This window comes from Chiloscyllium plagiosum, chromosome 1 (assembly GCF_004010195.1).
Source record: "Chiloscyllium plagiosum isolate BGI_BamShark_2017 chromosome 1, ASM401019v2, whole genome shotgun sequence".
NCBI lineage: Eukaryota > Metazoa > Chordata > Chondrichthyes > Orectolobiformes > Hemiscylliidae > Chiloscyllium > Chiloscyllium plagiosum.
This window is the reverse complement of record NC_057710.1, coordinates 30,140,650-30,159,747: the sequence shown is the minus strand read 5'-3', so window position 1 is coordinate 30,159,747 and position 19,098 is coordinate 30,140,650. Positions and strand designations below refer to the sequence as shown.

Genomic DNA, 19,098 nt, shown 5'->3' with positions numbered 1-19,098 from the left:
TCCACTACTCCACCAACTTTAGTGTCATCTGCAAATTTACTAATCCATCCACCTGTGCCTGCATCTAAGTCATTTATCAAAATGACAAACAGCAGTGTCCCAAAACAGATCCTTGTGGCACACCACTCGTAACCGGGCTCCAGGCTGAATATTTTCCATCAACCATCACTCGCTGCCTTCTTTCAGAAAGCCAGTTTCTAAACCAAACTGCTAAATCACCCTCAATCCCATGCCTCTGCATTTTCTCCAACAGCCTACCATGTGGAACCTTATCAAAGACTTTACTGAAGTCCATATATACCACATCAACTGCCCTACCCTCATCCACATGCTTGGTCACCTTCTCAAAAAAACCTCAGAGGTTTATGAGACACGACCCGCCCTTGACGAAACCATGTTGACTATCTGAAATCAAATTGTTGCTTGCTAGATGATTATAAATCCTACCTCTTGCAATCCTTTCCAAAACTTTTCCAGAATTTTTGATGTTATTTGTAGGATCCTGCTGTGTGCAAAGTGGTTTCTGTATTTGCCTCCAGGATAGTTGCAACACTTAACAATAGTAGTTTGATTTAAATGTGAGATACCTTGATATGTTTCAAGAATAACAGTGAGACACAATACAAACAGAAATCCCCTGCACAATGGGTGCTATTATTCTTGTGATTATACTTTTAACTGCAATCCAGAAAGCTCCAAGTTGTGATCCTGACATTTGAGCGTATGATCTCAGTTGATAGCTCAGTGCTGTGCAAAGTTAGATCCACACTATTATGGCAATCACTTGTTATTTGGATGGTAGATCAAACAGTGACCATATCTGTCTGTTGAAAGGAATGTAAAAGTTCCTATAACATTATTTAAAGAACACAAAGGTTCCCACATTTTCCTAGTCTGTATGTATCCCTCATACAATACCAGAAGCACATTATCTCGTCTTTTCATTGCTGGGTTTGTGGAATTTTGCTGTTTATTACTTGCCTGCTATGTTTGCCTATGTTGCAACAGTGAGAAGAGTTTGTAAACATTTTATTGGCTTTTTTGTGTTGCAAACTGTTCTTTATAAATAGATTTTTTTTTCTTTTTTTAAACATTGTCAGTGATACTTGTAGAGACCAATAACTTCTGAAAAGAGATTAATTCGTGATAGAAATAAGCAATGGACAAGCTTTTCATGTTGTAAGATTTTTACTGTAACAAACAATTAAAATGTATCTGTAGTAAACATTAATAGACATCTAGTTAACCCAAACAAAGAAAAAAGATACATCCTCACCAACTACTTAACACAATCAAAGCCTGTATTTTAACTTGTACCACCCTTCTGCTAGAGGTATCGAAATGCACAGTGAAGTCCAAAGTTACTCCAGGCTTTCCAGCAGCTTCATTCCTTGCTGCCAAAGAGGATGTCCTTTAAATCTCATTCCATTTAGTCTGAATATCTCAGAACCTGACTTTTGCGAAGCAAAACCCACCTCGTGACTCTGTTAATGAAATCTCCAATAGTCCTGTCAGTTCTGCTTCTGTTTTCAACAAGATAAACTCTCTCTGTCTCTCTCTGTCTCTCTCTATCTCTGTCTGTCTCTATCTCTGTCTCTCTCATTTGTTCGCTTGCTCACGCACTCTCACTTTGCCTCAGCTTGGTTTTGGAGGCTATCTTCTTTTCCCTGTCAAGGTATGTCAACTGTCTCTTGAATTTTTTTTTGAAAACTTATGTTTCTGTTTTGGTTTCAGATTAAATAGGCCACTTTCCAGGCAGAAGTATGTTATGACCACCACTGACCCCTATTCAAAACATTCTGTTTCACCTTCGGTTACAAGAGGTATTTTTAGAAAAACACTGGTGCTTTGGAGATTAAAAAAAAGTTAGTGGGATGTGATCAACAAAATGCTGCTGACCTGATTGAAAAATGTACAATTAATCCTTTCCTCATTCACGGGTGAAGATTGACCATTTGGGCAATTTCTATACCACTTAGTGTCCATGAAACGAGATTCCAATCTACACATTGCCAAGAAACTGTTAAAAGCTTGCTTCACCATTCGATGATTATGGGTGATCATCTATCTCAATGCCATACGGGTGTCTCTGATGTATCAACGTTTGACGTACAAATGCTCACACTTATGAATGTGATCCCATTCAGGCATGAAAATTTTAAAAATCTGACATACAAACATTTCTTGTACTTATTACATTGTCCGGCATTGTTTAGATTAAATTACTGTGTGGAAATAGGCCCTTCGGCCCAACAAGTCCATACCGACCCGCCGAAGCGCAACCCACCCATACCCCTGCATTTACCCCTTACCTAACACTACGGGCAATTTAGCATGGCCAATTCACCTGACCTGCACGTCTTTGGACTGTGGGAGGAAACCGGAGCACCCAGACGAAACCCACGCAGACACGGGGAGAACGTGCAAACTCCACACAGTCAATCGCCTGAGGCGGTAATTGAACCTGGGTCTCTGGCACTGTGAGGCAGCAGTGCTAACCACTGTGCCACCGTGCTGCCCACAACTTGTGACTGATCTCCAAAACAGAACCCATTTGCAAACTGCGAACTATCTGTATTCTGCTTTCTCTCCATGTCCCTTGATGCCTGTAATATCTAAAAGTTTATCAATCTCTCTCTTGAATATTCTCAGTCACTTAGCCTCCGCAGCCTTTTGTGAATTCCATAGCTGAACCACCCTCTGAATGAAGAAATGCTGCCTCGTCTCAGTCTTAAATGACTTTGCCTGTATCTTGAGACCATGACCTCTCGTTCTAGACGAGGAGAAACATCCTCCCTGTGTCTGTCTAAACATGTTAAAATATGATCCATTTCTATCAGATCCCCTCTCACATTTCCAACCCATAGTGAATACAGGCCCAGTTGAATCAAGGTCTCCTCATACAACAGTCCGGCCATCTCTAGGATTAGCTTAGTGAACCTCACTGCACTCCCTCTATGTCAGCTATATCCTCACTTAACTAGGGAGATCAAAACTGTTCACAGTGCTTCAGTTGCAGACTTATCATGGCCATGGGCAACTGCAGATGTCCCTACTTCTGAACTCAAATCCTCTAGCAATGAAGACCAATGTATACTTGCCTTCCTAATTGCTTACTGCACCTACCTGTCTACTTTCATTGACTGGTGTCAAGGAAACCCAGGTACCTTTGTACAACCACATTCCCCAATAAATCACCATTTTAAATTATATTCTACCTTACTGTTTTTCACGCCAAAGTATATAACTTCATATTTATCCATACTATATTGCATCTGCCATGTGCTTTCTCACTGATTCAAATTGTCTAGATTGCCTTGAAGCCTCCTTGCATCCTCCTCCAAAACTCTCAATTCCACCTAGGTTTGTGTTCTCAGGAAAGTGGAAATATTGTATTTGTTTCTCTCATCCAAATATTGTGAATAACTGGGACCCAAGCACTGATCCCTGCAGTACATCACTATCCATTGTCTATCACCAAAAAAACTCCATTTATTTCTACTGTTTCCTGTCTTTCCTCCTTTCTCAATCCATGCTAATATATTATCTGATTCCCATGTGCTTTTTGTTTGGGTTAGCCTCTTAGGTGGGATCTTATTCAAGCCTTCTTGAAATAAATGACATCCACTGGTGTCTATCTATTCTACTAGTTACACCTTCAAAGAAGACTCCAGAAGATTACTTCAGTATGATTTCCCTCTCAAACCCTGACAATATCGAATCCTATTAATGCTTTCCATAGATGTATTCTATTATTACATCTTTTATAATGGACTCCCATATTTCCCGTATTACTGGTAATAGGTTAATTGGTCTGAAATTCTCTTTTTTTTGTTAAATAGTGGTGTTACACTTGCCACCAGGCAGCACGATGGCTCGGTGGTTAGCACTACTGCCTCACCATGCCAGGGACCCGGGTTCAATTCTAGCCTCAGGCAACTTGTGTGCGGAACTTGCACATTCTTCCCGTGTCTTCGTGGGTTTCCTCCAGGTGCTCAGGTTTCCTCCTACAATCCAAAGATGTGCAGATTAGGTGACTTGGCCATGTTAAATTGCCTACAGTGTTCAGGAATGTGTAGGGTGTGCATTAGTCAGGAAAAATGTCTACTGATAAGAGAGGGGCTAAGTCTGGGTGGGATACTCGTCAGAGGGTCAGCGTGGACTTGTTGGGCCAAGTGGCCTGTTTCCACACTGTTTTCAGGGCAATCATTTTGAGTACCATGGGATGTAGATTATCAGGTGCTGGGGTTTGTTAGACTTTAACTTCGTTAGTTCCAAAAGCACCAATTTAAAAAAAATGGTATTGATTTTCTTGAATTCCTCTCCATTGCTAGAACCATAGATTACTAACATTTCAGGGAAATTCTGTGTCCTTATGTTCCCCCATTTCTGACTGTAAGGGGCATTATTTGTGTGATCCTTTGTCAAGATGGAACCAAAAGAATACATTTAATTGGTCTCCCATCTCTTTGTTCCCTGTTATAACTTCCCCTGTTCCTGATTGTAAGGATCTACATTTGTCTTCACTTCTTTTACTCTTCATATTTATAGAAACTTTTATAGTCAGTTTTAATGTACCTTGCAAGTTTATTTTCATACTTTAGTTTCCCACTCTAGATCAATCTTTTTGTCCTCTTTTGCTGAATTCTCAATACTCATCTTCAGGGTTGCTCCTTTTTTCTGGCAATTTTACACGGTCTCCTCTTTGCATCTAATACTATCCCTAACTTCTTTTGTCAGCCATGTTTGAGCTACTTCTTCTGTTTGAGAACATAGAACATAGAAAAGTGCAGCACAGAGCAGGCCCTTTGGCCCATGATGTTGTGCCAAGAATTAATCCTAATCTAAAATAAAATAACCCAGCCTATGCACTCCTCAATTCACTGCTGTCCATGTGCATGTCCAACAGTCACTTAAATGTCCCTAATGACTCTGCTTCCACCATCACTGCTGGCAACACATTCCATGCGTTCACAACTCTCTGCGTAAAGTCTCTGGCTATCGACTCTATCCATGCCTCACTTTACCTTGTACACCTCAATCAGGTCACCTCTCTTCCTCCTTCTCTCCAGAGAGAAAAGTCCGAGCTTATTCAACCTCCCTTCATAAGAGAGGGTTTGCATCAGATATGCAATGATAATTGTTGTAATTCACGTGTATGTTCATTAAATGTTAGCCATTGCCTAACTAATGCCAACCCTGTTGTTCAGGTTCCCCATCACGTGAATCATACCTTTTTATAGTTCAATTTATTTAGATTCAGAATCCTAGTTTTGGATTTAAGTTCATTCTATCCTTATAGAAAGAAGGACTCTCGTTCTTCTACAGAAGAACTTTATTGTTTTATGACTGCTCTTCCCCAATGGATCTAGCACAAGAAGATTGTTAATTATTCCTTACTGATTGCACCATACCAGTTGAGGATAGCCTGCTGTCTAGTTGTTTCCTCAACATACTGGTCTTAAAAACACACACGTTCCAGAAAATCCTTATTGCAGGTGTCTCTAATTTCCTGTTTAATGCCTTTCCTTACAACTCCGATAGATAACCCACCAACGTTTTCTGCCCCTTGGTGTTTCTTATCTCCACATATACAGACTTTACATCATGATTTTCCAAAGTAATATCCGTTTCTAACGAAGCCACCTCCTTTTGTCTGTCCTTCCTAAATATTGAATATCCCCGAATCCTTGATCACCTGTATTTGCAACTATATCATAACCATGTATATCTTTTTGTGCTATTAATTTATTAATATTATCATGACAACCCCAAACATTAAAACAAAGTCTTTAGACTTGGCCTTTTTAATTTGCCTTTCATCTTAGCTTTATTTTGCATTGTGGCCCAATTTGTTTTTGCCCCTTTTTTATTCTGCTTTCCACTTTTGCTTCTTTCATTTTTAGAATTGCTTGTGTGTTTCCCTGCTCAGATTTCCATGCCCTTGCCATTCAAGTATAAAGAATCCCTGAAAGCATTAGCAAACAGCCCCTTCAAGACACCGGACCAAGCCCTGTCAAGATATAATCTGCCTTATTTGTACAGATCCCATCTTCCCTGAGGCAGATCTGAGGAATCTGAATTCCTTTCTCTTCAGCTGCGTGGACGTGATCTATTATTTCTATACTTGCTAACACATGGCACTGGTAGTAATACTGAGATTAATACTTTGGAGGGCTTACTTTTTAACTGATGTCCTAACTCCGTATGGTCATCTTCTAGAACCTCATTCCTTTTACCTATGTTATTGTACCAAGATCATAGGTTGTTCACCACCCCCACTTTGCTGGCCCCACTTCAGAATGACCAGCAGTCTCAAGACGTCCTTGACCCTGGCACCAAGAAAGCAACATGCCATCCTGGAATCCTGCAGAAATGTGTGTCTTTTTCCCTTATTAAGGGAACACTATAGCCATACCACTAGTCTTCTTGCCTTCCTGTGCACCAGAGCCATTCATGGTCCTACAGCCCTGGTTCTCACTGCCATCCCCTGAAAAGCCGTTTCCCCAACAGTATCCAAAATAGTATATCTGTTAGAGAAGGCGTCAGCCACAAGGTTCTCCTGCACTATCTGTCTTTCTCTACCCATCCCCCTGAAGGGGAAGCAATGGCCTAGTGTTATCATTGCTAGACAATTTAATCTGGAAAGTCAGTTTCAGAGCTGCTCATGGCAGATGGTGGAAGTTTTGAATTCAATAAAGAACATGGAATTAAGGGTCTAATGATGACCATGAAACTATTGCTGATGTCAGAAAAACCCTTCTGGTTGACTCATGCACTTTTGGGAAGGAAGCTATCACCCTTATAGTCTGGTGTACATGTGACTCCAGACCCACAGCAATGTGGTTGACTCTTAATTGCCCTCCAGGCAATCAGGGTTGGGCAATAAATGCTGGCCTAGCCAGAGATGCCTATGTTCATGAACGAATTTTAAAAAGTAGAAGTAATCTAAAAGTTTTGAGGGGGGATCTAATTGAAACTTACAGAATACTGAAAGGCCTAGATAGAGTGGACATTGGGAAGATGTTTCCATTAGCAGGAGAGACTCAGACCCAAGGGTACAGCCTTACAGTAAAGGGAAACCCTGTTAGAATGGAGATGAGGAGAAATCTCTTCAGCCAGAGGGTGGTGAATTTTTGGAATTCATTGCCACAGAAAGCTGTGGAGGCCAGGTCATTAAGACAAAGATAGATAGGTTCTTTATTGTTAAAGGGATTACAGATTATGGGGAGAAGATGGGAGAATGGGGTTGAGAAACTTATCAAACATTATTGAATGGCAGAGCAGACCCAATGGGTCAAATGGCCTAATTTCTGCTCCTATGGTTTATGGTCTAATCAGCTGACTGTATACCAGATGCTTTATAATTGTGAGCTATTTAAGGATGCACCCTACCAGCATACCCTCATTAAATTCACTTTATATTTTCAAAAATATGCTTTATTCATAGAAATATCATATAGTCACAAGCCCAGTTCAGTTCTGTACAGTTGCATTACAACAAAACAACATACCCTTACCAAATTGACCACTCTCCACTTGCGCGGCTTTCTGTTGAGTTCATTGCTCTACTTATGAGCTCCTTTATACAGAGTTTGTCTCAGTCTGTTTCACAGCAATGCTGACTGCTGCGTATTCCTCCCAGTCGCAGTAATTCTTCAGAGTTGGTGGGATCTGGAATACACTTCCTGAAAGAGTGGTGAAGATGCATTCAAACGAGAATTGGAATGAAGCTGTTCGGAAAACAGTTTGAAAAGCTGGGATATATGTGATATGTCAAATAGTTTCCCATGCTGCACAACCTGCACAATAAAAATAAATTGTTTTGTCTGTGCGCTGTCTACATTGTTAAATCATCCCCTCACCTCCCCAAGTAGATAAAGTCTTTGATGGTTAATCCATCCCAATTACAAAAATGTGTGTAACAGTTGTGAAAGTTAAAGGCCAATTAACTGATTTTAATTTCCACAAGATGCTAAAGGGTTAGTTAGATATTGATTTCTCTTTAATTTATCCATGTTAACTGTCCAGTAGTTTTCTATTACAAACAGTCTCTATTATTTTATATAAACAGAACTTATGCTTAACAACTCTGTCAGCTTTGTTGCTCGAGTAAATGGGTGGACAGAGTATACATTTATATGCTATATATACGGAAGTATATTGATATACATTGTGCGAATTGCTGGCTGACAGTATACTGATTATAAAAAGCTACATCTCCAGTATTACTGAGGACAGCACCTCCGATTTAGTTGTGTTATGTGTGTGTTTTACTGAGAGAAATGACAATATTGCTTTTCTGTGAATAGGGCAACCATTGAGGAGAAATATGGGAAGGATTTGATGTCATTGTCAAAGAAAGTGTGTGGACAAAACGAACTGAAGTAAGTCCTTTACATGTATTTATTTGAGATTAATTTTTCAGTTTGTGGGGTGTTTTCGGCTGGAGATTGGAGCAACCTAAATTGCCTGCTAAATCAAATGCCCGACTTGCCCCCCCATCCCAGCAAATGATGGTTGTTACGGGTGATCAAACAATATAACGGCCAAAAGCTGAAAAAAGGAAGGAAGGGAGGAGGGGGATCAGTGTTCTATCTGGATATGTTACTGACTTGGATGACGGAAGCGAACATATTACAGGCAAGTTTGTGGATGAAACATAAATAGGTGGGAAGGCAAGTGGTGAGCATCACACCAAGGGTGGACTCTTAGGAATCTCAGCGTGGTGAGCTACAGTGAGATTTGTGACAGAATTGGATGAGAAATCCAGTGAGGCCCACCTCTGTCAGGAGCATCTTGTGCCATTCCTTTGTGCAGCAGCGTGATCGATTCTCGCTAGGCAGTGGGGGTTCGCTGACTAAGGGAGATTAGAGCTTGTTAAATGTCTTACTAATAGCAAAACTTACTTCATTAATATTTTAGATCCCTATTTTAACAATTGCACCAAATAAACTAGATGAGAAATCTCAGACAAATACCTGGTAATTTCAGCTCACCATTTGCTGCAAAGGTCCTCCATTGGGACAGGGGCACCAACACTGTGGCAATGCTTTATGGGTACTGGCATATGTACTCCATGGATAGTGGCATCCAACATTTGCCAGCCTCTAAGAACCCTGATGGCACATCATGTTCCACTGACAGTAACCCAAAGCACCACAGGCTGCTCCAGTGACTATCAGTAATGGATGCTCTGCGTGCAGGGACATGCACCCAGCATGGTGTGGACCAGGCAGCATCTCCAGGTTCTTTGCACTCTAACGTAGTGCTCACCTGCTCTCAGCCTACCTGAATACTCTCAGTATCCCTGCCTTATATTGCCTTGCTTTGCCTTTTTCGCTTTTCCCCCTCAGCTAGAGACACATGGCTCATAGTACTTCTCGACGAAACATTCCACCTATTGCACTCTTAGTTACCTTCTCCCTGGCCCAACCCCCTCCCATTTATCTCTCCACCCCGGAGGCTCCCAGCCTCATTCCTGATTAAGGGCTTTTGCCTGAAATGTCGATTTTCCTGCTCCTCAGATGCTCCCTCTCCTGCTGTGCTTTTCCAGCACCACTAATCTTGACTCATATTACTTTTGTCTTATCTTGTCATTTAGCATAGATACAGAGATAAGAAACTTTGTCATGATTGTAAGCAGGTACTGACAAACCAAGAGCAAGTAATGTTGCCAGGGAGTAACAGCAAGTCGATGGTCATCTGTGATACTAGTCTTGGGGCTTGGACAGAGGCAGTCAGAGATAGGATGTGGTCCACATAAGGAGCTGATTGATGGGCAGCCTATCACTTGCCTTGATTCTTTCTGCTCTACTGTGAACTATCTTCTTTCTGCAGTAAGACAGGGTCAAGTATTACAGGAAATTATAGTGCTTGCACAGCTGTCGGTTACTGTTGGGGCAGGTGAAGAGATCCCGAGCGAGTGAGTAGACAGTGCAGAGGGCATGGAGTGATGTTGAGGTTGAGTTGGGTTGGAGTGAGTGAGGGAAGATACTACAGACAATACTGAGAGTGGGAGAACAAGCACCCTGGTGGGAGGTGGATACAGTAGCAGTGATAGAGTGGATTGAGGTACTAGAGGATACGTGGTGTACTAATATTGGCAGGGTGAAGAAGGTCATTGACTTTCTTTCTACATGGTTGGGCATTCCTCCAGTGATACTGCACTGACTGGAATGGTCTCATGGCATGGCCTCCCCTGCTGACTCTGAGGGAAAAGGAAGTCCTGTGTTTGCACCACTCTGGCCAGCAGGACTTCCACATCTCTATCTGCAAGGCAGGGGCTCCAATTTCCTCCATCTGCCATATTTTCTGCATCAAAGATGAGTCCAGAATGCTGTGTTGCTTGTGCCAAGGTTGACGACATCACTTCGAGAGGAAAGGAGAAGGATACTGTTGTAATGCTGTACCCAGGTACCAGCACAACATTAGATTCCTCATCTAGTTTATTTGGTGCATTTGTTAAAATAGGACTCATAAAACAGAAAGGTGCCCCAGCCATGGCTAACCAGGGAAATTATGGATATTATTAGATTCAAGGATGGGGCATAAATATTGGCCAGAAAAACCGCAGAGCCGAGGAGTAAAAGCAGTTTGGAATTCAGTAATGAAGGAAAAAAGCATTGATTGAGAAAGGGAAAATACAGTACAAAAGTAAGTTTGTGTGGAAGATGTGAACTGATTATAAGCACTGAAGTGTGAAGAGGAAAGATTTTGGTTAAGACAAATGTAGGTCCTTTATATTTACAAAAAGAAGTTATAATGGGGACATTAGAAATGGCAGACCAATTAACTACACATTTTGGTTCTGTTTTCACAAAGGAGGACACAAATAACCTTCAAAAAATGTTGCGAGACTCCGGTTATAGTGAATAGGAGGAACTGAAGGAAATCGGTATTAGTAGAGAAATGGTGTTAGGGAAATTGCTGAACTTAAAGATCGATAAATACCCAGGTTCTGAGAATCTACTACATTTCAGAGTACTCAAGGAGGTGGCCCTAGTGGATGCATTTGTGGCCACTTTCCAAGATTCTCTAGATTCTGGAACAGCTCCTACAGTGTGGAGTGTAGATAATGTAACTTCTCCTTAAAATGAAAAGGAGGTAATACTGATCTAAATAGAGAACAGATTGGCAGACAGGAAATTTGTCTCCTGCTATCGGAAGAATGTTGTGAAACTTGAAAGAGTTCAGAAAAGAATTACAAGAATGTTGCCAGGATTGGAGAGGTTGAGCTACAGGGAGAGGTTAAATAGGCTGGGGCTGTTTTCCCTGGAGTATTGGAGTCTGAGTGTTTATACAAGTTTATAAAATTGTGAGGGGCATGGATAGGGTGAATAGACAAGGACTTTTCCCCAGGGTGGGGAAGTCCAAAACTAGAGAGTATAGGTTTAAGGTGAGAGGGGAAAGCTTTAAAAATGACCTAAGAGGCAACTTTCTCAATCAGAGGGCAGTGCATGTATGGAATGAGCTGCCAGAGGAAGTGGTGGAGGCTGGTAAAATTACAACATTTAAAAGGCACCTGGATGTGTGTATGAAAAGGAAGGGTTTGGAGGGATATGGGCCAAATGCTGGCAAATGGGACTAGATTTATGTAGGATGTCTGGTTGGTATGGATGAGTTGGACTGAAGGGTCTGTTTGCATGCTGTACAACTCTATGGCTCTAAAGAAAGGGTCATTTTCTGAGTGATATGCAGGGACTAGCAGAATACTTTGGAAACAAACACAGGAAGGTGAATTATTATCTGAATGGTGAGATTTTCAAAACTGGGTGGTGCAACAACAATCACTGATGGGAGCCGAGGAAGGGTTGCTGGACCTGAAATGTTCACTCTGATTTCTCTCCACAGCTGCTGTCTGACCTGCTGAGCTTTTCCAGCAATTTCTATTTTTGTTCGGGGAGCTAAATGTTATTTAAATGGGGAAAGATTGCAGAAAGTTACAAAATAGAGGTATTTGGGAGTCTTTATGCACGAATCATGGAAAGCTAGATTTCAGTCAGCAGATAATAAGAGAAGGCAATAAAGTGTTGACCTTTATTTGAAAAGGAATGGAGTGAAAAAATAGGGAAGTCTTGCTAAAACTACACAAAGATGGTACTTAGAATACTGTGAAGTTCACAGAAGATTCATAAGGTCATAGAGTCCTACAGCAGTGCGACAGGCCCTCTGGCCCACACTTCCCCAATTCCCTGCACTTGGCCCATATCCTTTTAAATATTCCCTGTCTGTGTATTTGTCCAAATGCCTTTTAAATGTTGTTAACGTATCCACCTCACTACTTCTGCTGGCAGCTCATTCTACATTAGTACCACCCTCTGTGTAAAAAAAAAAGTTGTCTCTCAGGTTCCCTTTTATTCTTTCCCCTCTAACATTAAACTGATGCCCTCTAGTCCTTGATTCCCCAACCCTGGGAAAAAGACTGAGTGCATTCACCCTATCCATGCCTCTCATGATCTTATTCACTTGTATAAGATTCCCCCCTCAGTCTCCTGTACTCTAAAGAAAAAAAGTCCATCTTGTCCAACCTCTCCTCATAATTCAGACCCTTGAGTCCTGTCAACATCCTTGTAAATTTCTTCAGCACTCCTTCCAGTTTAATAACATCCTTCCTATGGCAATGTGACCAAAACTGAACACAATACTCCAAATGTGGTTTCACAAACGTTCTGAATAACTGCAACATAACTTCCTAACTTCTATACTCAGCATCCTGACTAATGAAAGCCAGTGTGCCAAAAACCCTCTTCACTGCCCTGTCTACCTGTGACTTCACTTTCAGAGAACTGTGAACCTGAACTCCAAGGTCCCTCTGTTCCACTATACTCCTTCAGGCCCTACCATTCACCATGAAACTCCTACCTTGCTTTGACTTTCCAAAATCCAACTTGCACATATCTGTATTAAACTCCTTTTGCCATTTCTCAGCCCATTTCCCCAGCTGATCAAAGCTCTGCTGCAGTTTATGAGAACCTTCCTCACTGTCCACGATCCATCTATTTTAGTGTTATCTGCATGTTATCTTACTAATTATGCCTTGAACATTCTCATCCAAATCATTGATATAGATAACAAACAGCAATGGGCCCAGCAACGACCACTGAGGCACTCCACTAGTCACAGGCCTCCAGTCCGACAAGCATCCTTCCACTATTACCCTCTGCTTCCTACCATCAAGCCAATTGTGTATCCAATTTGCCATTTCCCCTGGATTCCATGCAATCTAACCTTTCAGAGCAGTCCACCATGTGGAATCTTATCAAAGGCCTTACTGAAATCCATGTAGACTATGTCTACTGCTCTGCCTTCGTCAACTTTCCTGGTCACTTTATCAAAGAATTCTAACAAATTTGTGAGGCATGATTTCCTATGCACAAAGCCATGCTGACTGTTCCTAATCAAACATGTCTTTCCAAATGCATATATATCTTATCTCTCAGAATCTTCTTAAGTAACCTACCTATCACAGATGTTAGGCTTACTGGACTATAGTCCCTAGGTTTTTCTTTGCAACCCTTCATGAATAAGGGCACAATGTTCGCTACCCTCCAGTTTTCTGGGACCTCACCGGTGGCTAACTGTGATGCAAAAATATCAACTAGGGCCCCCCACAATTTCTTCACTAGTCTCTTAGTGCTGTTGGATATGTTGAGTTGGGACCAGGAGATTTATCCACCTTCATGCGTTCTAAGACATCTAAGACCTGCTCTACTGTGATATGGACTGTCCCCAAGATATGACCACTAACTTCCCCAAGTTCCCAAGTCTTCTTGTCTTCCCCCATAGTAAATACAGGAGAAATATTCATTGAGGACCTCTCCCATCACCAGTGGTTCTACACAAACTTGTCCACTTTGGTCCTTGAGGGATCCTATTCTCTCTCTAGTTATTCTTTTTCCTTTAATATACTTACAGAACCTCTTTGGATTCACCCTAATCTTCTCAGACAAGACTATCTCATTACCCCTTTTTGCCCTCTTGATTTCCTCCTTCAGTAAACTCCTGTATCCTCTATATATGTCCAGGGATTCCCTGGATCCCAACTGCTTGTACCTGAACCATACCTTTTTTGTTGTTGTTATTGTTCTGGTCAAGCCTCAATATCTGTTGACAACCAGGATTCCCTATTCCTGTCAACCTTGCCTTTCACTCTCACAGGAACACACAGACCTTGAACTCTAGCTCTCTCACTTTTCAAGACCTTCCACTTGCTGGAGGTCCCTTTGCAAACAAACCACTCCAAGCAACCCCTTCAAGCTCCTGTCTAATTCCATCAAAATTCACCTTGCCCCAATTTAGAACCTGAACCTGTGGGCCAGTTTTGTCCCTTTCCATAACTCTTTTAAAATTAATAGAACTATGGTCACTAGTCCGAAAGTGTTCCCCCACTGTCACCTCCGTCACCTGTCCTGACCTGTTTTGTTAGGTTGGTTCTGGATGTAGAAGGGAATGTTTTGTGAGGAGAGTAAGTTTCTGAGATTGTTAGTTGGGTCTGTACTCATTGGCATTTAGAAGAGAGGTGACTTTGTTGAAACATATGATTCTTAAGGGTTTGACATTGTAAATGCTGAAAAGTTGTTTCCCAGTGGGACAGTCTAGGAGTAGAGTACATAATGTCAGAGTAAGGAGACACCCAGTTAGGACAGAGCTGAAGAATTTCTTCTTAGAGGATGGTGAATCTGTAGAATTCTTTACCACAGACTGCAGTCAAGGCTACATTATTAAGTATATTCAGGCTGAAAGGGACTGATTTATAGTCAGTGACTCAAAGATTATGAGGGAAAGGTGGAAAAATAGAGTTAATTATTGGATTGGCCATGATCTCGCTGAATGGTCTATTTCTGCACCAATATGTTATGCTCTTATATGATTAAACTTCTGTATGACCGTAGTAAGCTCTCCAATTATGATCCAGTAACAGGTATACTGTGTGGTAGAAGCAATTCATAGCTGCCTCTACATTATTTGAATACCTCCAGTTTATTTTAGTTAATAGTTTCCTACTCGTTGTGGTCAGATTAAAGTATTTGTCACACTTCATAGCTTCCCCTACTCTGTTTTTCTTCTGAACATGTTGACATTTGCAAATTTGTGAATGCTAAGAAGCAATTGTAATTTGGTTGATTGATGTGTGATTGTACAACTGAGTGTCCTGCTGGACTTCAGATGGCATAAGGCGTCAACCACATAATGTGAACTAAGGTTGTGTAGGTGACACTGTGATTAAATGCAGCCACTAAGTTTGCTCGGTGGATATAATGACTGTCTGACAAGATTCTGGTGTAACTTCTTGCTTTAGATATTTTCTTATTCAGTCTGTATACACGTGGTATTTGAACCTGGGCCCCCTGGCTCAGAAATACGGACACTACCCTACACCACAAGAGCCAAATACCTTGCTGTATTGCTACCTTTCAGGCTCATTGATATTAAGTACCAGTAATGCGACGGTCATGACTTCAAATTGTGAGTTGTGAAACTCAAACTCCATAGTTAAAAATCACACAGTGCCAGGTTATAGTCCAACAGGTTTATTTCGAAGCACTAGCTTTTGGAATGCCGCTCCATCATCAGGTGGTGGCACAACAGCTTTGTCCAACACCAGCTCCTCCACATCAAACTCCATAAGTATTGTAATCTGTGGAGTTAAAGATGATTGTGTATATGAAGCAGATTCAATTCCTTACGAAATAAAACGTATACTGTTGGCCACATCAGTGGAGAGATGGCGTTAATGTTTCAAGTTCGATCTGACGTCTTCAGAACTAGAGACTGGGTTTCTCTAGCACTTTGTTGTTATTTCCAATCTCTAACATCCACCATTTGTTGTTTTCATTTTATTGCTTCCCTGTTTAGTTGCTGGCCACAACCTCTAGCTTACATTTGACCCAATTGCACATTATTTGAAACAAAAACAGACGTTGCTGGAAAAGCTCAGCAGGTCTGGCGGCACCTATGAAGAGAAATCAGAGTTAATGTTTCAGGTCTGGTGACCCTTCCTCAGAACTACACATTATTTGGTTGATCTGTGATATTTTCTGAAGTGGTTCTGCCTGCCACTTTCTCAGCCCCATTAACACATGGGGAAAACATTTTAAACACCAGGTACGATCTGAAGTGTACAGCTACTGTAAACGTGAACAGGGTTAGAGTATTTCAAGAGTACTCCTACTATGGGGTACAACCATTAATATCCCTCACTGCTGGAAAGGAAATTTAATAGTTAATCAGATAATCACATTTTACAGATGGAAGACGACATTTGAAACTTGTAAGGAATGCAGATTTAATCAGCTATTTCAGTGATTGTCAATGATCCATCATATCTTGTAATTCTAGTTATTCACCTCTGTCTTCTCTCTCTTTTTCCTCCCTCTCTAGTACATTGAAGAGAGCTTTTGATGTCTTCAAACAACGTAAGTATTTATCTTTTCTGGGATGTGAATGATAAGCTCATGAACCTGTCCCAGTCATCTTTTAATGTCACTTGAAACTGCATGTTTGGATTTACATTTGGATTAGTCTGGATTCTCAAGTTGTTGTGTAATGTGCTGGTTTCCTTCCAGTGTATTCATTTGTTCAACTATAATGAGATAATGGAAAGACTGCTGTGCTGACACAGTGCTATGAGGAACTACATCTTTTTTTTAAAAAAAGGAAAATTAGTGCTAATTTTGTGAGCTAGTGATTTAGATGGGGCTTCTTTTAACACCGTAATGTTTTGAGTAAATAGAAAAGGGTGATGGTGGAGGCCTCTTGAGGTGAGGAGCGTGTAATCAGTGGACGGGATTAGGATCACAGAATTATTATGGAGTTTAAGGAGGCTATTCAGCCCAAATGAGATTGAATACAATTGGTTTAGGGCAGCGAACAGGAAGAACTGTTTGACAAAGAGGCATCTGTATCACTAAAGAGGGGACTGGGACTGGGACTGAATCCCCCACCTGCCATTTTGCCAGTGCCTCAGCTCTGTTCAAAAACTGGATCACTTTTGTAATAGTAAGATTGGGTGCATCTAGGCTACCCACTTCTCATGGCAGCTAACATATCAGAGTCCTTAATGACCTTATTTAAGTCCAGTTTTAAAAGGTTCCAGCACTAGCAGGGTCTAGTTTACATGCCAAAAGGTGGGGACCCAGCAACAGACTGGGAGCTAATCCTTCAGTCAGGGCTAGAGACCCTCCCTGGGTGCAGTAGCATCACATGCTGCCCTGTAGAAGTGCTCCCACTACACTGCCTCCCTCCCCATCCCTGTGCTTGATGGCTGAATCCAGCTCCAACCCCCACCCTGTATTCTTTGTTGGATGAAGAACATGTCTCCCACTCATTAACAAGGTGCAGATACATTCCACAGGCAAACACAGCCAATTTCTGTTTGCCGGCCTTGGAAGCTAAATCCAGTGTGGAAGAGTAAGAACTAGTAGAATATACTGTCATTGGCTTTGAAGCAGAGACTTTGTCAATGTTTAACTAATTGATCTAATCTATGATTAAAGAGTGGAAATTTCCAGGATTACATCCAACCCAAGTTGGCACGCTCACAAATATGTTGTGTGGAGGAGGAACTCCAACATCAATGAGTTGGTCAAAATAGCCCACGTCTGTTTTGCGATTTCAGTGGGACTCTCGCTCTATCTACCTCTAGCCTCTTGCATTATTTCCTTGCAGTCTCTTTATTTCTCTCTCATTTTGATTTGCATTGTTGAATGAAAGTGTCGATCTCTGATTTATCTCCAGTGCAGAAGCTGTTCTCCTACAATCCAAACTAAACGAGTGTGAATGTAAAACAGCACCAAGTAACCATCCAATGGTACTGTACAGGAGGAGACCATTCAGTCTATCATCCCTGCAACAGCCGTTTGAAAGAGCCTCCATTAGTTATTCTACAGTATTTTCCCCATTGTCCCCCAAACGTTTCCTTTCCAGGTATTTGGCCAATTCCCTTCTGAAAGCTATTAATCAATCAGTTTTCAGGTAGATCCGTTATGATTTTGGGTTCCCTCATGTTACCTTTGGGTATTTTTGCCAGTTGTCTTCCATCTAGCTGGATTCTTTCGATACTGACACTTCTGCCATTGGATCTGGTTTCTTCTTATTTCCTCGCTTAACATTCTTCAAAATTTGAATTGACTGAATTTTGCCTTGTACTTCTCTACTTGAAAGAGGATAAACTCTAGTGTTTTCCAATTCTCTCCCATGTAACTGAAGTCTGAACATTTCAGTAAACACCGTTTTGCAAGCTTTGATCATGATGTATTTTAATTTGTTCATGGTATTTGGGCATCTCTGGTTAGGCCAGTATTTATTGTCCATCCCTAATTGTTCAGAGGGCAGTTAAGAGTCAACCACACATTGCTGTTGGTCTGGGTCACATTTAGGCCAGAGCAGATGTGGATGGCAGATTGCCTTCCTAGAGGACATGAGTGAACAGGGTTTTTTTTTTAAACAATTAATAGCGTTTGTCATTAGATAAACTTTTTATTGAATTCGAGCTTCACCATCTGCAGTTGTGGGAATCAAACCCATGCTCTGAGAACAGTAGCCTGAAGGTCTGGAGGACGAATTCAGTGATATTATCATTATGTCTGTGTAGTGGTCAGAATTCACTTTAGTACTCCAGCTGGGCCCCACCAGTGCTTTATTGACGTTTAGTAAAACTTCCTTGCTTTTGTGTTGTGTGTCTAGATTGAATACCTCCTCCTGTGCTGTAACTATTTTAGAGCCCTTCTCAACTAGTAGAGCTATTTGGGAGCTTTTGAAATGTCAGGATTCAGTGCTTGCTCATAGAAGTACAAGTACCCCCTGACAGTGACAGCTTTTGGGGACTTTTTCTTGTATGTCTGAGCAACTAAGGAATGCCACTCTTAGGAATTTACTTCTGAATTGTGCCATTGGATGCTCAGCATCAAGGGCAAAGCATTTTCACAAATTAGACATTGCAAATGGAACATCCATATTGTTGTTGTCACTCGAATTTCGCACGATGGGGACAATCTCATGCTAAGGTAAGGCCATGATATCATAGAAAGATAGGTAGGTAAACAAAGATTGTGCAGCACCTTGGCTACAGACAGTGAAATACCAGAGTCCAGGGCT

The 19,098-nt window shown here is 41.3% G+C and overlaps 1 protein-coding gene across 2 annotated transcripts in view; it reads left to right on the top strand.

The window, feature by feature from the left end:
- pstpip2 (proline-serine-threonine phosphatase interacting protein 2) overlaps window positions 1-19,098 on the top strand; it is a 134,405-nt gene that overhangs the window by 39,088 nt on the left and 76,219 nt on the right. For both annotated transcript variants that reach the window (XM_043713006.1, XM_043713091.1), the window contains exons 3-4: window positions 8,313-8,387; window positions 16,384-16,418. In XM_043713006.1, coding sequence (XP_043568941.1) covers window positions 8,313-8,387; window positions 16,384-16,418 — 110 coding nt within the window. The remainder of the gene's footprint in view (window positions 1-8,312; window positions 8,388-16,383; window positions 16,419-19,098) is intronic.